Genomic DNA, 25,800 nt, shown 5'->3' with positions numbered 1-25,800 from the left:
AGGTGAAAGTGAAGTGATGGCACACACTCATTGAGAAAGATAGAGATGGAGAAAGGTTGACTCCTTGATAAAAGATGGGACCAAGAAAAGGGAAATATTTTACTTGTTTCTCAATAAAAACAGTTTGGGAGCTCAAGAAATCATATAAAGAAAATAATATGGAGAGGGTTAACTGGTTTAACTCTCCCAGTGAGAGTCCAGACAGAAAACACTATTGACAGAGACTTTTCCCTTTTCTGTCCTCTCCTTCCCCACCTCCTTAGTTTCCTACTCTTCCCCACTTATTATCTAAAAACCATTTTATTACATTTTTATTTAGAAATTTCTGAACATAACACAAAAGAGAATAATATGAACCTCCGTGTGTTCATCTCTCAACTTCAGCAATTATTAACCATATGGTGATGCCTTTTTAGATACAACACTAAAAGCACAATCCACAAAAGACATAGTTGTAAGCAAGTTTTTAATGCAAGAGATGATGTGAAGGTAGTGAGAATATAAGTCATAGACTGGGAGAAAGTATTTTAAAATGACATGTCTGATGATGGACTGTTATCCAAAATAAACAAAGACTCTTAAAAACTCAACAGTAAAATAACAAACAATCCAAATAAAAACAAGCAATATACTTGAAGAACCAATAGCTCATCAAATAAGACATACAAATGACAAATAAGCATATGGAAAGATGCTCCACATCATGTCATTAGGGACATGCAAATCAAGGCAATAGTGAGATACCACTACATACCTATTAGAATGGCCAAAATCCATAACACTGATAACATGAAATGCAAATGAGGATGTGGAGTAACAGTTACTCTTATTCATTGATGGCAATGCAAAATGGTGTAGCTGCTCTGGAAGACAGCTTGACATTTACTTATGAAACTAAACATACTCTTACCAAATGATTCAGCAATTCTGCTTCTTGGTATTTGTCCAAAGGAGTTCAAAAGTCATGTCTATACAAAAACCTGCTTGTGGATGCTTATAGCAGCTTTATTTACAATTGCCTAAACTTGGAAGTAACCAAGATGTCCTTCAGTAGGTGAATGAATAAACTTTTGTACATCCAGACCATGGATTATGATTTAGTGACAGAAAAGAAATTAGCTATCCAGTGTGAGGATTGACTGTGAGAGTAGGGGAAAGCCTGGATGGAGGGGAGCAAAGGGAGAAAAATTGGGACAACAGTAATAGCATAAACAATAAAACATTTTAAAAAAGAAATGAACCACAAAACTATGGAAAGACATGGAGGAATCTTAACTGCATATTATTAAGTGAAAGAAACATATCTGAGAAGGCTATATTCCAACTATATGGCATTCTGGAAAAGGCCAAACTATGGAGACAATAAAAAAAAATCAGTGATACCTGGGGTGGTGGGGGAGGTGAATAACTAGAGCACAGAGGGGTTTTCAGGCAGTGAAAATATTCTGTATGATTTTATAGTGAAGAATATATTTTATTCCATATTTGACTAAACCCATAGAATGTATAGCACCAGGAGTAAACCCTAAGGTAAACTATTGACTTTGTGTAATTATGATGCATTAATGTAGATTCATCCTTGGTGAAGATTATACAAATCTGATTGATAAAGGGGAGGCTATTTATATGTGTGGGTAAAGGGTGAATGGGAAATACACCCTTTCCCCCTGTACCATCCTCTTAATTTTGTTGTAAACCATAAACTGCTCTAAAAATTGCCTTTAAAGTAAGGCAATTTCTTTTATTATGTGTATGTATTATTATCCCTTTATTTATGGATATTGCATGGAAATGTTACACTGGGTGTTTGCAGAAATACTTGACATTCATGATATAAGAACTGGGGAGATTTGTGGAGAACACATTGATATTATTTGATGAGTTTAAAGGTGACACAGTCATGTGGCCATGGTTTGAGGAAAGATGTCCAGGAAATTTACAGGGTTAGGACTCTTAGCAAAGATTTAGGGAATATGAGGTTCGAAGAATAAATTACAGGTCAGGGTTAGGTGCTGGGCTGATGGAAGGTACTTATAGGTAGAGTTACCCAACTTGGGGTGCTGGTGACTGGATATGTCGGCTTGAAAAAACAAAAGGTCAAGAACTTTGATCCATCAATCAGTGCTACCCAGGAAGAAAAAAAATTCAAAAGTCTGAGAGCTTGCAGAATTAATGGAAGATCAGAGGAAATAGAATATTCGGGGATATCCAACTGCTGCAGGAAAAGATACAGCTGAAACAATAGTTCTACTACTGATAACGTGGGGCAAATATAGTCAAGGCCTGAAATATCCAAAAGTCAAGGAAAGGTAAAGTTTGGGGGGAAAGTACATGAAAAAAAGCACAGTGATCCTTGCTTAGAACTATCTACAAAAGCTTTAGTTAGAGATTTATGGAGGGTAATACTTCAAATGAGGCCACATCTGTAGAATTTGGTTCCTAGATTAAAGGAATTTCAGCTGCAACACTGTAGCAGCACAGGATTAATAAGACTCTTGTGGGTCTCTGTCCGGGATGGAGAAAGGGAAATGGGAAAAAGGTTGGATCACAGAGAATGTAGGTAATGAATGTGATTAGCAGGGAATGGAGAAAGAGATCTGTCCCCAGTTTTGAAAATAGTGCAACCTAGGCCTATATTTCTGTTATCAGTCATGGAACATTGCTGAGAGTTTTATTTTAGGGAAAGGTAAGCATGTGAAGAAAACACAAAGGTACAGATTAAATATTGGGATTTCAATGTGAACAATATAAATATCAATTTGGACATGTGATTCAGGGGCCATCACCTACAAGCTACCACCAGGCAGAGCTCAAGCTCGGGAAGGAATTTGGTTCCAATGCAGCCATCAAGAGGGCAGTTAATCCCATCATATTTAGAGAACAGAACCCTTCTGCTCCTATTCCACATGTCCACAGTGTTCTGTGCGGGAGGAAATTCCACCCGTACTTCTGACTTTTTCTTTGGCAGTGCCATGAGAGAGTTTCTGCTTCACTCTTGATCCCTTGGAACAGGAATATTCGGTAGGTGATCCAGACACATTATTTGGGCCACACCTTACTTGATGAGTTTTTGGGGCACAGGAGTAGGGAAGATTGAACCTTTCTCTCTTTTTTTTGATCACTGCAGTCAAGTAAGCCCAGAAAGTTGAAGAGTAGGTGGAGCCCTAACATTCTTTATTTCTTTTTCCTGCTGTGTCTCTGTAGGAGACCTGACTTTATAATTTTTTAAAATTTTTCTAAACTATGACTTCCTTCCTTCCTTCCTTTCTTCCTTCCTTCTTTCCCTCCCTCCCTCCCTCCCCTCTTTCCTTGTTTCCCTCATTCCTTCATTTCCCTCCCTCCATTCCCCCCTTCCTTCCTTCTTTCCTTCCGTTCTTTCTTCCATCCTCATCTGAGGACATTTTTTCTTTGCTTTTAGAACGGAAGAGAGAGATAGATATATTGAAGTGAGAGTGAAATTGATTGGTTGCCTCCCATTGCATCAGGAAAGGGAATCCAACCCACAAACTAGGTATGTGCTCTGAATGGGAATCAAACTCACAACCTTTTGGTTATGGGATGATTCTCCAACCCACTGAGCAACTCTGGCCAGGAGGAGATCTAATTTTTTAAAAAAATTAAATTTATTGGAGTAACATTGGTTAATAACACTGTATAAGTTTCAGGTGTACAACACTGAAACTTATAATACAGGTGCATAATACGGTATCTGTATGCCCACTGTGTGTTCATCACCCAAGGACTGGTCTCTTTCCATCACCATATATTTGACCCCCATCACCATCTTTGTTCTCCCCATCCATTCCACCTCTGTTAACCATTATTCTGTTATCTGTACCTATGAGTTTGTCTGTTTTATTTGTTTATTGCTTTTTGTTTTAGATCCCTCATCTGAGTGAAGTCATATGGTTCTTGTTCTTTTCCATCTGACTCATTTCACTTAACATATTACTATCACAATCCATTTATGTTGTCACAAGTGGCATATTTCATTTTTTATGGCCAGTAACATTCATTGTACATGTGTACATCATCTTCTTTATCCAGTTATTAGCCAGTGTACAGTCAGGTTGTTTTCATGTCTTCACTATTGTGAATACCATTGCAATAAACATAGGAGTATATATGTATCTTTATGAATAAGAGTTTTCAAAAATTTCAGGTAGATACCCAGAAAAAAGGATTTCTGAGTAATATAGCCACCCTCTTCTTAATTTTTTTTATTTTATAAATTTCATGCTGTTTTCCATAGTGACTGCACAAATTTACATTCCCACCAGCAGTGTGTGAGTGTTCCCTTTTCTCCACATCCTCTCTGACACTCCTTCTGTCTTTTCTCATTGATATGAGTCATTCTAAAAGGTGTGAGGTAGTATCTCATGTGGCTTTGACTTGCATTCCCTTTTTACTTTGTGGTTACCTTTAGGATTATGGGTTTAAAAAAAAAGTCTCGTAAATACAATAATCCTTTTTCTTCTGATTGCATTTTATCATCACTCACCTGTGCAAGTTCAGTCCTTTTCTTCTTCCCCTTTTATGTTTTTGTTGTCACAATTTTTTCTTTTTATGCTGTGCATGTGTTCCCAAATTACAGAAGTTATAGTCTTTTAAAAAAATGCTTTCTGCTTCCTTAGCCTTTATGTTATAATTAAGTGTTTAAAACCCTATTCTGAAGTGGAGTTGCAATTTCCTGCTTCTGCCTGTCTGTCATCCCACTCACAGTATTGTATACTTTCATCTTTTTGTTTCAGGTAGGGGAGCTCCTTTCAACATTTCTTGTAATGTAGGTCTGGTGGTAGTAAACTCCCTTAACTTTTGTTTGCCTGAAATTAAAAACCTTTATTTCTCCTTTATATCAAAACAGTGACTTTGCTGGATATTTTATTTTGGTGATTTCTCTTTTCAGTATTTGAGTATTTTGTTGCCCTCTTTCCTAGCTTGTAATGTTTCTGCTGAAGATACTATGATAATTTAATGGGGTTTACTTAATAGGTTTTTTTCCTCAACAGGCTGCCTTGAGAATTCTTTTCTTGTCATTAACGTTCTACACTTTTAATATAATGTGCCTTGTGTAGGTCTTTTTGCATTGAGATGGTTAACTGTTCTGTTAGCTTCTTGAATTCTAAGGTCCAGCTTTTTCATAGTGTTTGAAGGTTCTCATGGATTTTTTTTTCTGGAATAGTCTCTCTCTTCCTTTTTCCCTCTCCTTTCCTTTTGGCATGCCCATTATTCTTATGCTGTTCTTTCTAATGGAGTCAGATTGTTCTCATAGGGTTTTTTTTTCTTTCTTTCTTTTTTTAACTCCGTGTTCCCTCTTGTTCCGTCTGAGTCATTTCTCAATTTCTATCATTGAGGTAACTAATTCTCTTTTCCATCTGGTCTGCTCTGTTTCTAATGTTCTCTAATATCCTCCTCATCTCATTTAGTGCATCCTCAGTTCCAGAATTTCTGAGTTTTCTTATATCTCACTGAATTTTTTTCATAACTGACATCATGAGTTCTCTGTCACATAAAACATAGTCTTCCATGTCTTTGAGTTTGGTTTTAGGAGACTTTTTTTTTCTGAGGTACCTTGTTACCTCATTTATTTATTGTACTTGATAGATTATTTCTCTGCCTGGGCATTTGAGGTATTTACTAACTCTTCTTTTTTAGGTAATGTTTTGCTTTTAACAATCCATCAAGTTGGTAAGTAGAGGTTTCTCTTTTGTTTTCAAGTAGATGGTACTATAGCACAAATTTTTGTTTTCTCTTACCAGGTCTACTGGGACTTTCATGATCTCTGTAGGATGGTGACAGCTTAGTCGTGGAAAATGTCCTTTATTCCCCAAGGAGGTAGGCATCCCCTCTGTAATCAGGTTTTGTTGGTTTTATGGTGGTATGTGGTTGGCAATGGGGCTCTGGGTTGCTAAATTCTCTGCCCTGCTTCTTTGTAATCAGAGGTTACCAGTCATGCTGTGCTACCTGAGGCATCTCCACTGCTTCTACTGGGTCCTGTGTGGTGGGGGGAGGTGGATATGTTAGTCTTTGATTTAGCCTTCTTGCTATTTATGGTGGCTTCTAGCTCATGGGTACCACACTGCTATACCACGTTTCCTCCCTGACACCTGGTTACCTGCAATGGGTACAGTCACTCTGGCCTGAATGTTGTTTTTGTCCCTATGGTCCTCTGGGTTGTCATATGAGGGTTTCAACCCAACTCCTTTCTCCCTACTATGTCAGTTAGGGCTATGGCATATGCCTGACTGCATCTGCAGCCCCTGTCCCTGTCCTCACTCCCTCCTGCTTCCCTTGTTCCTTCTGATATGCCTGCCTTCACATGCCTCAATGCATGGATCTCTCAGACATGTTTGTGTGATGAGCAGGGAATTCTGTGTTCAATTATAGTTGTCTGACTTGCCGTAACTTTTAGAGGAGAAACTGAGGCATCTTCTCACTATGCCATGATACTGATGTCACTCTAAAATATCCCTTCTTAAAATAGGCTGAATTCTTTCAGGCATCTCCAAGAAAAGAAATGGGTATGTTGTGTTCTGCAGATCAGGCCTTACCCCAGCAGGTATGTCTGAGTGTGGTATCCTCTGCCTCCTTGTAGATTTGAGGTGAAGTCCAAGCCACATCCTCAAACATAGTTCCACCAAAGCCTTACATTTTGAGTATGACTGTGTTTTTCTTCAGCTATTTGCTTTGTGTATGTTCTCCTTTGGTGAAGATAGTGGAAGGAGGAACTATGAGCTTAGGTCACTGAATCTTTAACAGAACAATGGCATTTTTTACATGGAGATAAATCAGGCTGCATGGGTAGATTTTGAAGGAATCCAATACTGTTTAATATTAAGTTGCTGACAACCAACTTATTCTGTTTTTTATGAATTCAATATTTCTTAAGATTGTGGTGTCTTAACAGACAAGGTTTAAGTAGAGTTACGAAAACATTTTTTTTTAAAAAAATTACTTTATCATTTAGAACTTCATATTACTTGTAGTCCTTCAAGTTGGAATCTTAAATGTACTGAAGAAAAACTATTCTTTTAGCAAGGATACTAAGAATAAGTCAATATCCTTAATTATCGTTTACTAGTTTTGTTTAGGAATCTGGAAACCTGGAAGAGTCTTTCTAACAGCCATTATAATACAACGTTTTCTCTGACAGCTTTAAATTAAATTTCTAGGTGCTGATAATATTTTGAGAAGGAATTTTTCCTCTACCTTTTGTCTTAGTCTGTGTTGGCTGCTATAACAAAAATGCCACTAACTGGTGGGTTAAGCAACATTTATTTGTCACAATTTTGGAGGCTGGGAAGTCCAAAATCAAGGAGCCAGCAGATTTGATTTCTGGTGAGGACCCACTTCCTGGTTCACAGACAGCTGTCTTCTAGCTGTGTCTTCACATGGTGGAGGGGGTCCGAGAGCTCTGTGGGGCCTCTTTTATGAAGGCACTAATCTCATTCATTAGGGCCTTATCCTCATGACCTAATCACCTCCCAAAGCTCCCACCTCCAACTATCCTTATTTTGGGGATTAGGTTTCAACATATAAATTTTAGGGGGAAACAAATATTCAGCTAGAGCTTAGAAATGAGAATGGATTATTTAAATACTTGGATCTTCTTACTGAATAATATAATTATTATTGTTTGCACATACACACTTAGCTTAGTTAACAAAAAAATATTTTGGGATCTACATATGCTGCAACAACATCAAAAAGATGATGCCCTGACCCATGTGGTTCAGTTGGTTGGGCATCATCCTGCAAAGCCAAAGGTCAGTAGTTCAATTCCCCATCAGGGAACATGTCTGGGTTGCAGGTTCGGTCCTTGGTTGGAGTGCACATAAGAAGCAACCAGTTGACGTTTCTCTCTCACATCGATGTTTCTCTCCTCTTTTTCCTTCCCTTCCCTTCTCTCTAAAATTAAATGAAAATCTTTTAAAAATAACACCATTGTAAACTCTATCTTGCTTAGTGGATTTCTTGTTTCATTTTTTCTGCAGTAATACAAGACATTTTTACAAAAATAAAATAACATTGTCTTATGACATCACTTAGTATCTGCTAGGCTGGATTAAAATGAATAGGTAACTACCTACCATTGATTTAAAATTCATTTGCAGGATACTTTGGCAGGAGGTGTATACTGTATGTTTGTACGTGCATACACCAAGTTACATAGTCTTCCAAGGGTCCCAGGGTAGTTTTAAATTTTTAATTTAAAAGCGAAACTCTAGATATGACATAACCACCAGAAAATGATATTTCAAAGTAAATTGAATTTCCCCTTCACAGGTGATATGGGGCTTTAACTCTTCTGGCCACAGGGCAAGATTTACATTTTTATCTAAGAGACCCATATTGTTTGTCATGAATTTCTTATCTAATTTAATTGCCTCAAGCATAAATAAACTTCATGCTTAAGGAATGTTGTGAGCATATCTATAAATTATTAAAGTTTCAAAGTGCAGAGACCCTGTAAAGATATGGGAATGGGTTAGGCTGCAGCGAGGCTTAAAATTTTATTTCTGAAAAATGGTATTTCCTAGTCTTTGTGCAAATTTCCTCACTTAAGCTTCCTGGGATCATTTCCTAAATAAGCCAACTGCACCTGAGTCCTTGTCTGGGGCTCTGCTTTTAAGGAACCCACACTGAGATATTCTGCAACAAAGGTTGCCTCAAAGGCTGAAATTTGAATAGATTTAGAAGGAAATAAGAGGCATTTCTGTCAAAACCTGCTGGCTGTTTACATACTTCATTTCAGAGAAATATTTCCAAGTTTGTTCCTTGTTGGGAGCTCTGCCTTCTCTTTTCCTGTGCTCCCTCCTCATTGGAGAAAAATGTAGGCACAGGTAAGGACCAAGGTGCCTTTCTTTGTTAATTCATGTAAACATTTTTTTTACAGTATAACAGAGGAGCGATAAGGCAAAATATCTTTTAGCTAATGAGGATGGAGTTTGTAAACCATGGAAATTATATTTTAAGAGGAATATGAATTTTCCATGTGGACGCTGAACAGGAGATCAAAGAAACTGATTTTCTCAGGTCTTTGATTGCAGGGAGTTTACATGAAAACAAGCTGTGTCTAGGAGTGGCAGTTCATCTCATCCTCCCTGTCCTTGGCTCTGGAGCTCACACTTCTTTTCCTCTCTGAAACCTTCATCCTGGGCAGGTGGGAGGCTGCAGCTACTGTGGCCAGCCCGCAGCTACCCTGCCTTGTGAAGAGCCAACAGAAATTGAACACAATAAAGAGCCAATGAGTGAAGATTTTCTCACAACTGACCAATATGTGCAAGACAGAAGAGAGGACCAATAAATCCCATCATTTCCTTTCTTTTTACACTTAAAGAAAATTAAGACATATTTGACATATAGCATTTATTATTTCTTGAAAAGGTGCCCTCAAGAAAGAAAGAAAGAAAGAAAGAAAGAAAGAAAGAAAGAGAAAGAGAGAGAGAAAGAGAGAGAGAAAGAGAGAGAGAAGGAAGGAAAGAAGGAAGGAAGGAAGGAAAGAAGGAAGGAAGGAAGGAAGGAAGGAAGGAAGGAAGGAAGGAAGGAAGGGAGGAGTGCTGTGTGGATAGAAGGTTGGGGACAAAAGGGAGAGAAGAGGTTGATTTAGGAATCGAAGGATATCTGTCTGAGACCCTCCTCAATCCTGAGGCTGCAGCTGTGAGGCTGTCGTCCTCTTCTGGCATTAGGGCGACCTGCCTGGATCACAGGCACAATGTCAGATTTGCCTTTCTCCAACTTTGTACAGCCCTGTGACTCTTCAAGGAAGAAACTGTTAAATAAAAAGTGGGATCCAGTATATGTTTGCTGGAGCAAGGCCAGCAAGTGGTATCCAAGGCAAGTGGATCCTCCTCCTCTCTGGTAATCACAGGATGGAGTTCTACTTTTGTGCTCCTGGGTGCCACGGATCAGCAGTCCCAAGACAAAACCTCACCTGGGAAAACAGGGAGGTCTGCATCCCAATTTCCCTCCTCAGAGCATGGCTGGCACACACCCTGCTTGGTAGAAGGAGGAAAAGACCCTCATTCAGGTCACACATATTTCTGTACATAAGTCATTTAATAAAATTATACAAACCCTCTCGTTTTCACTAGCTTGCAGTGACTTTTATTTAATCTTGCCACCCTAACAAAGAACATGGAAAGAATCTAGGAGTTATATCTTGTGTTCATGGCCCTAGGTCCCAGAGGTTGAGCCTCTACAGAGGCTGTAAAGGAAAAACTGCATATAGGGCAGTGAATTTCTCTGGGACTTAATATTGTTCAAGTGTTTATTATGTAATTTAACTTTCTTGTGAAATTTTTAAGCTCTCATTTCTTTGTGAGAATACGTTTTTATTTTTTTAATTTTTTAGTTTTTTTAATCATTGTTCAGGTACAGTTTTCTGCCTTTTACTCCCATTCCAGCCCACCCACCCAACCCTTCCCACTTCCCTCCCATTATCACCCCCCCGCCAGTTTTTGTCCATGTGTCCTTCATATTTGTTCCTGTAAACCCTTCCCATTTTCCCCTGAAATTCCCTCTTCTCTCCCCTCTGGTCACCGTCAGCCTGTCCTCCATTTCAGTGTATTTGACTATATTTTGCTTGTTTCTTTGTTTTGTTGTTTAGGTTCCTGTTAAAGGTAAGATCATGGTATTTGTCTTTCACTGCCTGGTCTTTGTGAGAATATTTTTATGTGAGGGGTTCATATTGCTCAAATTAGGGACATTTTTTATACTAACGTGAATTGGGGGATAGGGGAAGCTAAGACATGTTGAAAGATATTTAAAATTTTCAAGAATTCATGTGAGCATGCATGCATTCAGACTGGGGCAGCATCAAATGGAAAATGTTTAGGGGCACTCCACCAACAAGAGAAGCTTTCAAAAATGTAGGAATGAAGCAAGGAAATGATCCAATTGGCCATAGCTTAAGTGGTTGCCTTACTTAGGAAAGCCTAATTGGCTGTTTTTGACTGGTTTTTCTTAAATTTCGTTTTCTTAGCTCTGAGCACATGGACTCCGGCTTAGGTTTGGTTTGCTTGCACGGTGATCTGGGCCAGAGAGCTGCCCACCTAACCGCTGCTCACTTAGTCACTTTAACAGATGGGTTAATGGTGAGATTGAAAGTACAATAAGGGGTGAGTTTTTAGTTGAATGTGTTGTGTGGCCCCCAAGTAAACTTAATTACAGCCCTGTCCTGGCCCATTTCAGAAACTTTGGGGGACAGAATATGAAACCCCATCTCATTCGTCACAGAGAGGAATAAATATCAGGAGAGAGACCTGATGAATGAGGCAACGGGATCTTCCTCTAACCCAGGACCTGGGGTGATTTAAGTATTTTCGGTTAAGCTCAGTAGTGGAGAGAGAACAACAACTTGGCAGGATGGGGCTCCAGGGAGTGGGGAAGGGACCTCTCAGTATCTCTCCTTCCCCAGGAAATGGTCCCTTCTCCATCCTCTGAACCTACAGTCTCCACTGTCCTGTCCAAGGACAAGGTGCTCTCAACACATGAGTGGGATACTAAAACACAGCCTATGAGTTCTAACTGGTCACATTCACCAGTGGCTGGGATTACTATGCTGCACAAGGTCACCTTGGCTGCGAGGCTCCTCTTCAGGTTTTTCCTCCCCTGGCGCTGAATGGGCAAGCGGAGTTGAGGCACCCTCACTGCAATGGGCTGGCCCATCCTGTTTTTCTCTTCCCTTTTTTTCACCTGCGTGTTGCATCTTGCAGCAAGAAACTGTGACTCAGTTGACAGTAGGTGTTAAGACTTGGATTAAAGGACAATCAAGAATTCTTCTTTGGACCTTGTGCCTAAGTTTTGGGTTCCAGCCCAACTTCATCAGAGAACCTGGCATTAACAGATATGGTCACCAGCTAATAAAACCGTGCCTGCATTTTTAATTGGTATTCTTCCTTGTGTGAATATCCCCATCAGGAATCTCATGAAGCTCACTTATTATTGACAGCTCAGGATTTGGGAAAATTGGAAAATTTAGCTGTTTAGGATGACCAACTGTCCTGGTTTGCCTATGACTGAGGAGTCGTCTTGGGATACTTTTGGGACTTTTGAGTGCTAAAACCTGGAAAGTCCCTGACAAACCAAGCTGAGTTCATCACCCTAGCTGAAATGCATCTTCTGGCCATTAAATCCTACATGTAAATTTAATTCCTACTCTCTGTGCATCTTTGGGTATGTTACTAACTCTCTCTGAACCTTAAATCTCTCATCTGTGGAAGGATTTTATAAATATTAAAGTAGACTAAATTAAATTTCTTAGTACATTTTCTGGCTCTTAGTAGATAACAAATTGATATGTATTTCTAGTTCATCTTTTTATTTTTGTTGGTACAGCAGAATGTAAAATGATATTTTGATAGGAAAACACAAACTAGAAGGAATTGAAATACTTTTCTGGGTGAAAGAATGGGAGGAGTTTCCTCAGCTCCTTTCTCTTCTCAGCTGTCCATTCTAATCTTAAGCAACATCACAACTGGACTGGACAATGGAATAGTGAGTCCATCCCACTTCTGGGATAAACCAGGGGCCAACGGTACAAAAGACTGACTGCAGGGGGCTATGCAGGGAAGGGAACAAGTACAATAGGATGAACAAGTGAATGGCATTTGTGGGAACCGGTTGTAAAGGGGTGCTGCAACTACTCAGCTGTGGCAGATTGTGGCCACAAGGAAAAGAAGACCCAGTATGCCAGAGTTTACCAGTTGTATTTCCTAGAAAAGTTGTGTCTGTTGTTTTTTATAAGAAATATACTTATTTGAATATGTTGACATCAAATTTAGGACTTTCAAAAAGAATGTAAGAATCTATCAAAACATCTTATGGGCCTTTAATCCTTTCGCTGAGTTGCTTCCTTGCCTAAGATAGTGAAATTGGGTGTCATAATAAAACAACACAAGAAAGTTTATTCTACCTGAATGGACTATGCATCATTAGTAAAGAAACCAAAATAATTAAATGATGAACCCTTCTCTACCCCCCAAAAAAGACAGAATGTTGCCAGGTTTTAAATTTGCATTATCTTGCAAATCTAACAACCTAAGTCTAGACTTGTGGGGTTGCAAAATTATAAAGGTAGAACCTACTAGCAAGGCTTCATGAAGTGCTTGCAAGCCTTAGCTGACAGATTTCAAAACAGTTTGAATATTAGTCATCTCAGATATGCCTGCCAAAAAGGGCAGAGTGTTAAAGAACATCTGCAGCCGCATAAATACCCTGCTGAGTTCAACCCAGAGAGGAAATAGCTGCTAGAGCTGCAGAAGGCAAAGGAGCTGAAACAGCAGAGTTTCGATGGAGAGTGCCTGAGAGACTCTCTCTGGGGGCGAGCCTGCTATTGAGGAGCTAGTTAGCTCCCAATATGTTACATGTTTGACCTCTAGCGTTTGGTGACAAGACCCTTTGAAGAATATTTGCACTCATCCTACTCAGTGAATCACTTATACTGTATAAACTGAATATTAATTGTGTCAAGTATAGAGATACTAGATAATTAGTACTCTGGAATTATAATAATTCTGCAGAATTATGAAAAACTCACTTAATCTTGGGTTGTATCTAATTGCACCGTAGGATCAATAAGGCAAACGAGTCATAACAATTATTAAGAAAGCATCAGGGCCCATGGAGTATTGTCTTGAACTTTTTAAAAAAGCATACAAATAAGAATTCAAACAGAACCAGCCTGCCACATCCGAAGAATTGTGACTGTTAAGGTCTAAGCCCTGTGATTCTGGAGCTTTCCTTGTGGCAGGAAGACTCTTCCTCAGGGAACCACACTGTTTGCCACAGGACAGAGGAGGCTGTCCTGTGCTGCAGATTGCTGTGGCCCCTGAATGTCTGAGCCAGAAGCTCCACAGAGAAAAACTCTGGTATGTGGCCACTGAAGACAGCTGTATGTTTGGTTTCTTTTGTTTTTTGATTTAACGTATCCAAATAGCACAGTTGTAGAGATGGAAACTATTTCTTTTTGTCTTTTTGCTTTCATTTATTCATGCTAAAAGAAGAACACTTGATTCAGAGTTTAAATGCTGCTCTTGTGACTACCTGTTATATAAACTCAAACAAAGAGGAAGTCATATGCTAAATTGTTTCTTGCTATTTGATTTAAAAACAAAAATCCCTGTAAAATCATTTTACCTCAAACTAGAGCTATCAACCCCCATTACATTGGCAGGCTTTGGTTGGGGAGGAAAAACCTCACATGTGAGAAAGGTTATAATTCAGGAATTGGCTTTTTGCACTTAGAAATGTTGCTGATGTCAGGTGATTTGTTTTATTATCTACAATTCACCAGTTATGCAGCTAAAGGAGGCTTGTTTGAAACAAGAAGATCCTGAATGAAGATTGCAGAATCACTGCTTAGAGGCTTGTCCCGCTTGGAATGTAATTGCGTGAAGGTAATTATTTTAAGACACTGAGAGCCACGGTGAAACTGCACTGGAGTTTGAAAAGCGACAGGGCTGCTTTAAGGGAGAAACAGGAAGTTGAAATGAGAAGCCGCCGTGAGAACACCAAGCCAGGGAGAATGCTCTAAGTGGCAACTTAAGTGGCAGCGTGTACTTTGAAATCCTCAGGCAGCCGGGCTGTCATAGGGGAATCTGACAAAATAGCCCTTTCGGGTGGATAGTCCTTTAGGGTTTTATCTAAAGACTCCATAGGAGCTGGGGATGGAGAGGCAGCAGAGACTCCTGGCAGGGAAGGATGAGTATCAGTTTCAACACCAGGGAGCGGTGGAGCTGCTCGTCTTCAATTTCCTGCTCATCCTTACCATTTTGACCATCTGGTTATTTAAAAATCATCGCTTTCGCTTCTTGCACGAGACGGGAGGAGCGATGGTGTACGGTGAGTGCAGACATTGCAGGGTTGATGGGAAACTTGTTGCTTGGGAAACTAGAGACTCGTGCTCAGATGGCAAAGTACTGAAACTGGAGAAAATGTGCCAGTTGAGAAGTCGTTAGGTTGGTGAAAGGTGCTGCAGCAAGATGAACGCTCATTTCTTTGCAGGTGAGCTGTGGGAAGTTGCCTTGTCACCCCATAAATATGTCACTGTCATGTTCTTAGGCAGACATCTCGAGTCTGTTGGCAGCTGCAGGGGCATCGTCATGTGAGGAGTCAGACCAGAGCTGTTTGTGATGATAGAAACTGGGAAGGATGTTTGCAGTCACAAGAGGGACCCAGGGCATTAGAAAGTTCTAGAAGTCCGGCTGGTGGCTCAGTGTGGCTCAGTGGATTGAGTGCTGGCCTGCGAACCCAAGGGTCACGGATCTGATGATTCCCAGTCAGGGCACACGCCTGGGTTGCTGGCCAGGTCTCCAGTAGGGGGCGTGCAAGAGGCAACCACACATTGATGTTTCTCTCCCTCTCTTCCTCCCTTCCCTCTCTCTAAAAATGAATAAAATAAAAGTCTAAAGAAAAGAAAGTTCTAAAAGTAATATCACAAAAATGTCAGAAGTAAATCCTCTTAAGTCAACTAATTTTCAAGAAGAAAAATGCAGACATGTACTCCACCCCTCTTATTGGAATAATTGTCTCCAAATCCATTTTAATTATAGGAGCAATGTTTTATCTTCTAATATACAAGAGATTCTTTATGCAGTACTTTTATTTCTTGGCCTGGTTTTAGACTTTCTAATTCGTAATTACTGTCATTATTAGTGTTAATTTGCTATGTATCTTTTGGGGGGAGCGTGGAAATGTATTTGTTTAGCATTTTAAACTCTCAAAGTGTTGCTCTACCACTGTAATTTACAATGTCATCCCTTTCAGAATTAAATGTGACAGAGATTATCCAGGCCGTACCCTCATCTTTTGAAGTAAAATCCAAGACACCAGTGGTTTAAAAACTGATCTTATTGATGAAATAGTTCACTTTACCACTTTTATCTCAGCCTGATAATGAATAGGAACTTTGAATACAGGGGAAACAGGTGAAGCATTGCTATAACTCATAGCAAAGAATATAGTTTTACTATATTTTACTTGCCTCGTTTTGGAAGCCCTGAAGCCTTTAATACGGCTGAGGTTCCGGGAAGGGGATCAGTGTGCATTTCATGTGCTAACCACAGGATGTCCGGATGATAACAATGCAGTCATGAGTGGAGACCATAAGAACTGCCTTACCTATCTAGATCCCACTCTGAGACGCTTGAGCAGGTGCAGAAATTCTGGGCTAAGCAGTGTAATTTCTTTCAAGAGATTGATAAGCTGACCCATTCAGAGCATAGAGTTAAATTTCTTTGTACTGAGGGTCTTAAATCACATAACAAAACTCTCACCTGAGGGGGAAAAATCACAATGAGGCTGAAGAAAAATAGTCAAACAGAAAGGAAGTGATGTTGTCAGATGTCAAGCCAGGGGCTCCAGTTACTTGCCCTTGTCTATCATCAATGGTCCAGGATCATTCTCTGGAGTTGGCTAATAAATAATTAATGAGGACATGGGATATAATTTGAGAAGCCAGAAACAATGTAATTCTTGGCATTAAATTAAAGGACTATATATAGTTTAGCAAAACAATGCAGATTTTAAAATTACAAATCCTTATTAGAGGGAAGGATTCCTTCATAGCCTCGCATTTGATTGAACCAATTTCAGCTTATCTGTTGCATTGATGAAAATGTCTGTTACATTTCTTCTGTAAAATAAAAGACACATTTCATTTTAACCAATAAATTTATTGATTTGGATGTTTTGAGTATGTTGGGTATCTCCTACTATTGGCCTCTAATGGGTAGAGGCCAGGGGTGCTGCTAAACATCTTCCCATGCATAAGACAAAGAATTACTTGGCCAGAATGTCAATAGTACCAAGAAATTTCACAAACCACTTTTAACATGTTCAATCAGTCACAGCACCTTCTCCACACACTGCACAATCTTTTTTTATTTTTGCTTTTCAGGTGTGTTTTCATCTCTTTTGAAAAATAAAGCATAATATGCCAGAGATGTTGCATATCTTTTTCCATTTTCAATATTAAAATGGCTGTACAAAATTCACCAATTTAATAAGTTTTTTTAATGCACACTGATATGACAGCTATCACAATACAGTCTAGCAGAATTGTTTTGAGTGAAGTTAAAGACAACTAAGTGCTACCAGAGCCATTGTATGGAAAAAACATAATGGACTTTGGCCAACCCAATATACTAGTGATTCTGTTGTGTAAAACTTTTGGTTAAATTGAGAGACTTACTAAAATTAAAATATACTTAGTATAATAAATAAATGTAACTTTTATTTTGAACCTGAAAATTTTCATATTACCTTTAACCCTCAAAAACTGCATGACATACTCTAAGTTGTGGTTGAGGTTAGAAAATATTAGTTATTGCACAATAGTTGAAATAGCATTTCTCTAAATTGATATTATTAAGGCAGTTTAGGCTTTAAGTTTATGAGAGTTAGATTAAGTTGAGCAGTCTCATTTTTATCTTTTCACAATTTTTTTCTTTCACAATTTTTTAATGTGAAAGTTATTGAAAGCAGTTTCTGAAATAGTGCGATATAAAAGGATCATAAAATTGTGAGGAAATTACTATTCCACTACTAGAATTTTGATTATTCTTGAGTTGTCTTGAACTGTATTAATCAGTGAAAAGACTTTTATTTTAGTGTTGTTTAATATTTTTTGTTGGCATAGAGTTGAAGTTGTTGTAATTTAAGGGGCTCTTCAAGGTTTTCTTCACCAGCCCTCTCATTATACAGAGGAAGAAACTGAATCTCAAAGAAGTGAAGTAACTTCCCATAAACTGAATAACTACTCATGCCAGGGGTCCTGTGCTTTTACTCATCCATGTGTCTAATGAGTTCATGTTCACCTTAAAAGAGCTCTCACTGAGAGTCTCTGAAAATAGTCCATATGGATGGCATTAGTGACCTCTCATATTTCTTCCCTAGGGATGATCTAACTGTTGTATCTCAAGTGTTTATTAGGGAGTTTGTGTCGGTGACGTAATAAAACAGTCTGAAACTACAACAGTGGGATGAGATAGGACTTTCTAATAAACACTTCTAAATGACACAGGGAAAGGAGATGCCAAGTGAATAAGGTGCTCAGTAGCTATACACAAATTTGAAATTCATAGAGTGGGAAGTAGCCTTAGAGAGCATAAGTCCAGCATCCTCATTTCAGGGAGAGAAAGCTAAGACTTACAGAGGTGAAGCTTATGTAATTTATTAGCTGCTGAGCTGGGATTCAACCTCCCATCTCTCAGAGATGCCAAAGGTATTTTAAAATAAGTCAGTTCTCTCAATGATCATTCTGGGGAGAGGCTGTCTGTGAGATCCAGATGCATCCCATATTGTTTATGCTTTCAGGATTAGTCAGACAGATTCTATTTTCTGGGGAGTCCAAGAGTAAAATTTCAGAATAAGACTAGATAAAACCCTCTATCATCAAGGATGGAACTCGTGGTTCTTGCTGGAGTCCTACCAGGATCCTGAGGATAATCAATGGGGAAGAAAAGAGACAAAACTATGGTGAAAATTTAAACCTGAAAACATTTTTTTAAGAAGATGCACATTTGAGAGTGAAGTGTACCTCAGTCATTTCCATCCTACACATAGATATATATAATGAACCATCTTCTAAGATTTTGTAATTCTGTACCTAATGCTTACCAAAGAACCTGGCTAACAGTTCCTCTGCTGTGCCGAATACTGCTGCTGCCCTCATCACCTTTTTGTATACGTGTCATTTTCCTCTGTATCAAGAGACGTATTTTTCTAAAATGCTGAATTTTCTATAATACCTCAGCCCAGTCTGCCCCCTGCCTTCCTGCTGGTATTCTGTTGATATGTTTCAAACACCCTTCAAAAGATGTAATAGATATTGATGCATTTTATCAGTATGCTGGGGAATTCAATTAAAGCACTCTAGGGAGAGGGCCTTAGGAAATGAGCAGTTAAAGTAAAATGAGAGAAAAAGTGATGATTTAACTGCTTTTTTACTTATTGTTCGAAACAATTTCCAACTTGTTAAACTTAAAATATGTGTTGTTTGATTTGACTTTGTTCCTTGGAGATAAATCTGCTACTCCAAGTGCAAATAATCCTCTATATGAACAATAGCTTTTCTCTTGGTATTAAGGGCCACAGGAGGTTTTTAAAAATTGGTGGCAACATTCTCACAATATTTTTTCCTCACCAGGAATGCAATGGGTAATTGAGTCTCACGACGTTCTATGGCTCTCATTATTCAGAATTGAAGGATTAGAGTCTATAACTGATTTGAAATATACATCATAGTGATATTCATTTAAATTGGACTAAAAGCTTAAATGACTATTAATGGCCAAAGTATTGATTGACAACAGCTGGTGCACTTAGCGCTGCTCACATAGGGCCCTGCATCCCCTGCTCTTGTTCCTAAAAGAAAAAAATTGCTCGTTTCCTGATGGCATTAAGAGTGCCATTACACATCACTGGGGCTCCCATATTTTATAGGACATTCATAATGCCATGTGCTTGAGGGCTGGGGTCTCCCCTTAGGGGCAGAGCAATGCGAACCTCTTAGAATTCTACCTTTCAGCTCATGGCCTTACAATATATGACATGGACTCTGACTTTCTGTGGAAATTTTGCTCATTACTTAGTGGGCAGAAATGAAAATTTAAGCTACAAAATTTAGATTTTTAATTCTTTAAACTATGTCATATTAAACTATTAAATTATATCTGATCCTTAAGAATATACTTACCAGTTTAATAGGGCCAATGTAGTTCATTCAGCAGCGTGTTTTCAAGATTTAAAGAAAATAGAGTCACACAGTGAATCGGCAAGGTTTTAAAAGCTACCTTTCTTTTTTAAAAAAATCCTAAGACATCAATTTCATCTTAGCAATGCCTAGAAGTTCCCCAGGACAAAATCTGGCTATTGGACAAGGTGTCACTCTCCCCTGCTGACTCTTTTTCTCTGCCCCAGTCTAGTCCCATCTCCCTTGACCACCAGGCTTAGACTACACCCTGCCCTTCCCTCTGCTGGAAGGTCCTCCCCCAGATGTTTTATTAGTTCAAATGTGCATGCTTTATGGGGGAAGCATTGGATCCTCTGTTGGGTATTAGAGCTTTTAAATCCTGATGTGTTTTTTTTTTTCTGTAGCTAGATGCCTTACTTCAGGCTAGTGACTTAGCCTCTGGCCTTACTTATCTTGTTTGTAAAATGATAAAAAAAGGAAATAGGTATCACTAAGTTCCCTTGCAGCTCCAAAGTCTTTCAAAATTTAGACTAGGACTGACTTCAGCCCTCAGGCATCTCTCAGCCACTCCAACCCAAACCAGTTTACCCCCAGAAGCCCATTAGCATGTGGTACTGGGTGCTTCTTCCCAGACAAGAGTTTAACTGGTGTTGTTGAACCACTCTCAGTTCTTCTGGTCCAGCTCTGATTCTGTAGTGGGCGTTCAGTAAATCTAAGTTCTCAGTGAGGTGAAGGGAGGAAGTTATACTATAGGTGCAGGGAGGGCTGCCTGCAGATTCAGGGCGTGGTGGAGACTGTCATATGAAAATCACAGTGAGCCCTGATGCCTATGGCTCAGTTGGTTGGGCGTTGTCTGCAAAGGAAAGGGCTCTGCACAGATTCAATTTCCTGGTCAATTCCCAGTCAGGGCACATGCCTGGGTTGTGGGTTTGGTCCCCCGGTCAGGGTGCATATGGGGGGCAAATGATTGACATTTTTTCCCTCTCTTTCTCCCCCCCTTCCTTTCTCTTTAAAAATAAAATCTTTTTTAAAAATGGCTAAAAATCAATTTTAAAAAAACTCTAGTGACTTTGCTTTCATTTGAAGGGCTCTGCAGGAAAGATAATTAGGATTAAGAGCCCAGCAAACTAAACATGCTCTCCTTTTTGGCATAAAAAGATTGATTTAAAGGAGTTTCAGAGATGAAGGCAAGACTTTCCATGCTGTAAAGTGTTAGCCAAAGAAAGATTAAAGAAGTGAAAAAGTCAAAGGCATGTTACTCTCGGTACATTTTCAGAGGTTAATTTTAAGAAAATGAACTCCTACATATTCTGCTGTGCTTCTGAATCCCTAAGGAGCTACAGAGGAAGCCCTTTGAGCAAAGGACTATGGGATCTCAAAGGATTCGCTCTCAGAGTTCTATAATGGGAGGACTCTGCACATCAAGAAAATAGAATTTATGATTCAAACTACTTATAGATAGAATATATAATCTGAATTTAATTCAAACTATGTGGTTAGTGAAATGGGGACATAAAGAACTAACATCTGCTAAACATCTATCAAGATGATATATAATAATAGTAACAGAAGCTAACAGATAGCATTTATAATGTGAACTATGCTGTCAGAAGTACTTTACATATGTTAACTTGTTTAATCCTCACAAAACCATTCTTATATGGGGAAACCGAGGCACCAAAAAAATGAAGTGACTTGCCTCAGGTCACACAGATCTAAATGCCCCCGCTGGGACTCAAACCTTGGCAGTTTGGCTCTGTGCAGCCACCAGGTGTCACAAACCTGGCTGTGATTATGGGTGCATGGGTGTTGGTGGTGGGGAGGGTACTATCATTTTCACATAAATGAGGAAGCTGACACTCAGAGACAAGAAAGTAACTTGGTAGTAACCATTAGGGCTGAACTTCAAACTCGGGACCATAAAACCCATGTTCTTTCACTTTCTGCCAGGTTCTTTCAGAAGAAAGAGATTGAGATATCTAAGAACTGCACGCACACATTATTAATGTTATCTCACTATCCTTACCACATCCATGCAAAGTATGCAGGATGATTTTTAGTTTGCATGTGAGGATGTAGAAGCTCAGAAAATTTATGGCTTGTCCAAAGCTGCAGAGAATAACAGGCAAGAACACCATTTTTGAAAGCTAGTGCTATCAAATTTTGGCCACAGTTGTCCCCTCATCAACATCTGCTCTTGATACCTAACTGTCTCTTGAAGTCAGGAATAGGGAAAGGATGGGAAGAGGAGGTGGGTAATTGAGTTTTTCTTTTACCTTGAAGCTGCAGTAATATTACGCCGTCCATAGTGAAAAGCCCAGCATGGGAAAGACAGTGGGAGCACATCCATGCCAAGTGGCTGAGTTGAAATGTCCCAGGGAGAGTGATGAAGATGCCCCAGAGTCAAGGAAAGCAGTGTTGCAAGTCCACAGTCATTCTGGTTTTATTTGCCTGTTGTTGTCAGCCTGGGTGTGGAAGGTACTGAATAGTTTGAGAAGGGACTGTGTCTAATTCACGTGGATCATGCAATATAGGCTTTCACCATATGTTACTTTAATTGCATGGAGCTTTTGGAAGAGACTGAAGGTGGAATCATTAATCACACCTCTGGGCCCTCCAGGCTTTGTGAGACCTGTGTGTGTGAGCCTGACAGGGCATGGAGTTTGATGGAGTTCCACAGCGGGCATGGTACTTAGATTGGTAGGAACTCTTGTCGTACAGGACTGCTTCTCACAGTGTGGCCCCTGGACTCACAGCATCAGATCACCCGAGAACTTGTTAGAAACACAAATGTGTAGGCCCCAACCCAGACCTACTAGGGGCTAGCAGCTAGCATTCTGACAACTTTCTGAGGGTTCTGATGCCCTGAAGTGTGAGAACTTCTTTACAGGAGAAATGAAATTGAACATACAGTTGCTAGTTTTGTCTCCTCTGTCTTCCTCTCTTTTCTCTTCCTCACTTCATTACTCTCCTGTAGTGAAGACAGGGTTTGGGAGACCATCTCTTTTTATTGGACAGTCTTTCTCTTTTTTAACTATTTACAATACTTTGTAATGTTTCCAACTCTGAGAAAAAATAGACTGTTTTGTGTAAACATTGTAAAGTAAGAAATCATTTTGCTTTAGTCAGTATGGGTCTAGTTAGAGATCTCTATATATTTCTTTCATAAAGTTCTTAAGATGGTTGCAAGGAAATGTTAGTTATGTGTAAGTTACCGTCTAAGGTAGTTTCCAGAGAGAAGTTATCCATAATGCTGTGATAGGCATGCCAGAGTCTTGTGAAATGTCTCTGTGTGTATTTGTATATATGTATGTGTGTGTTTATGTATGTCTGTACACGTATATGTGTATGTGTGTTTGAGTATGTTGTATACATTTGTATGTTGTGTGCATTGTATCTGTGTGCACATGTGTTTGTGTATGTTTTTTGTGTTGCAACTGTGGGTTTGTTTGTGTATGTTGTGTATGTGTGTGCAGGCATGTGTGTGTTGTCCTGCAACAAGGATAGGAAGAACATTGTATACCCCACCGTGGTAGAAAATCTGATGGTTGGAACTTTCTGTCATTTCCTGTCCATCCTTTCTATCCATCCTCTGAGAAGATTAAAACTGTGACTGAGCCCTGGCCAGCATGGTTCAATTGGTTGGGCGCTGTCCTATGGGGCAAGGGGTTGCCAGTTCAATTCCCAGTCATGCCCCATGGCTGGGTTTCAGCCCAGTCCCCGGTTGGGGTGCGTGCAAGAGGAAACTAATCAATGTTGTTCTCACATATCAATGTTCCCCTCCCTCCCTTTCACCCTCCCTTCCCCTCTCTCTAAAAATAAATAAAACCATTAAAAAAGAACTGTGAACAGAACGTCCCAGGTGGACCAGCCTCATGGACAACCTCCCACCTTGAGATGTTGTGGAGACTCCTGTGGGAGGCACTCCAAATCTGTTCTGAAACCTTTATGGGATCTTTTCATCACCAAAACAATTGTGTCCTTTTAGCAACACCAACACTTTTCATTAGTCCTTTGAATTTACAAAGTTGGAGGGATGCGCAGAGAAAGAGCAAAAGACCCAAATGACCAGCTGACATTGCATATTTTTATTCTCTATCCCTGACTTATCTCAGGATAAAACTAAACTGCTGAAAGGGAAAGTGTTAGGAAATGCACTTAGCATTTGAAATTCAAACCTGTAATATCTCACCATATCAGCTGTCTGATAAAGTCTTTGATAAGATGGAGAATGTGGACAAATACCAAATAAAAAGTTAAAAATCGTGGAGATACCATTTAAAGTCTCACATGTGTGACACTGCCTTACAGAGAGGTAAGGGGTGTGCACTGGTTCAGCTTTCTTAGAATACAGGGTCTGGCAGAAGTAATGCCTGCTGGAGTGTGGTTGGTGGGGTAATGCTATGGGTGTAATGATTTATAGTTTTAATTCAAACATTTCACCTAAAATGTCATATGGTGTGCTTGAGTGTGACATTGTTATGTTACAGAATCCCATGCTTATGATTTTGTAATAAAATGTTTTGTAATAAAAAAAGGGGCTTCATCTGTGCCGGACCCTGTATTTGTCACACCCTCTCCTCCATCCCCCGTTTGAACTCCTAGTTCACCAATTTTTATCTGAGTGACTGAAATAACATCACAGATTCCCTGCCTGAAAGAGTCTCCCACTGTAAAAAAGCCCTAAAAATGGTAAAGACCACTCTAACTTAGGCTTTATTTTATTCCTGTCATCTTGAAACTCCTTTCCTCAAATTCCTTTGCTAAATTCTTCCTCACATAAATAGACATAATTTCTGATATTAACTTCCTCTCCAATACAGTCTTTACCATGTTGCAGTTCTTTTTTTTTTCTTCAGATAATTGTCTCCACATGCAGTTTCCTCTGCTCCAAACCAGAGCAAGTCTGCTTGCTAGCAAAGAACTCACTCAGTTTTTCCACAAGACCGTCTTGCCAATACTGTCTCCTTCTTGGACACCCTCTACTCCTTGGCTCTGCTGGGGCCCTAGATCTCAGCTGTGTAGGAAGCCATACCAAGCTGCTTGACGTGCCTCATTAGCACTGTGCTCATTAACTTTTGTATGCTTCTCCCTGGAAAACCCATGCCCTGTTCTCACCTGGTGAAGTCCTATACATCCCTAAGAACCTCCTCTGTGAAGGCTTTCCTAACAGTCTGCTGGGTGGAGAGTTGGTCTCTCCTTTAGGGCTCCTTTGGACTTTGTGCATTCACTTGCTAAAAAAAATAAAAATGTTTCTATCTGTTAGGATGCATTCAGCTGATAGTAACAGAAACTCTGAGTGATAAGACTTAAGCAATAAGGACATTATCTCCCATGACTAGAAGCCCAGAGAAGAGTGGCCTTTAGGGCTGGCTAATTCAGAGCCTGCTCTTGTTATCAAGGACCCGGGTTCTTTCCTCTTCTCTGCTCTGCATTTCTTGTGCTGACTTCAGCATGAGGCTGGCGACCAGCTGGGTTATCCTGAGGAAGAAGAGAGTGTTCTCTCCTCTTTCTCTCCAAGAAGCTCCCTACTCTGCTTTCTTTGACATTTATTGGCTGGAATTGGGTCACATGTTTTTGTAGAACAGTTATGGGCAAGGGGAGAGGGAATACTCCTGGAGCTGGAAATGAAGTCCACTTATCCAAAGCGCATGGGGAGGGTGGATAGCTTTACAGATCCCGACTTTGTTGGGACAAAAGGGGGATGGGTGGTGGGTTGACAATCAGTGGTGTCTGATATACTACTGAAATTGAAATATAGTGTTGTACATCAGTAGTTTGAGGATTTAGCTGCTTGTTTTGCTAAGGGAGAATGCCTCATCTCTATCTAGTTTATGCTTGGTAGCCACTAAATGCATAGAGTGAAAGAACTGTGAGACTCAGTTCCTCTACGGTCTTCATGTATTAGCTGCATTTGCGCTAGCCTCCTAATTCTCTCCAGGGTCGTGTGGATTTCCATACACACGTGCTTAGATGTGGGTGTCCAGAGGACCTGTGTGGCTCCAGGGCGGCAGTGCTCCTGTGGGGAAACAGCGAAGGTGGGGTCGCCCCAGCACACTGCCCGTGCGAGTGTATGTCCCACGAGTTTTCAACGGAGCCAGAGA

General features: G+C 39.8%; 1 protein-coding gene across 1 annotated transcript in view; it reads left to right on the top strand.

Annotated features, from left to right (window-relative positions):
• The first annotated feature begins 14,510 nt into the window (after positions 1 to 14,510).
• Positions 14,511 to 25,800, top strand: part of SLC9A9 (solute carrier family 9 member A9) — a 528,656-nt gene continuing 517,366 nt past the window's right edge. Inside the window, exon 1 of the mRNA XM_045851938.1 lies at positions 14,511 to 14,844. Within this exon, the coding sequence (XP_045707894.1) occupies positions 14,670 to 14,844 (175 nt within the window). The 5' untranslated portion in view covers positions 14,511 to 14,669. The remainder of the gene's footprint in view (positions 14,845 to 25,800) is intronic.

The sequence above is a fragment of the Phyllostomus hastatus genome, unplaced genomic scaffold, assembly GCF_019186645.2.
Source record: "Phyllostomus hastatus isolate PE091 unplaced genomic scaffold, TTU_PhHast_1.1 phas_contig_86, whole genome shotgun sequence".
In the NCBI taxonomy this organism is placed as follows: domain Eukaryota; kingdom Metazoa; phylum Chordata; class Mammalia; order Chiroptera; family Phyllostomidae; genus Phyllostomus; species Phyllostomus hastatus.
Note: the sequence above shows the minus strand (reverse complement) of the source record. Positions and strands in the feature narration are given on the sequence as shown.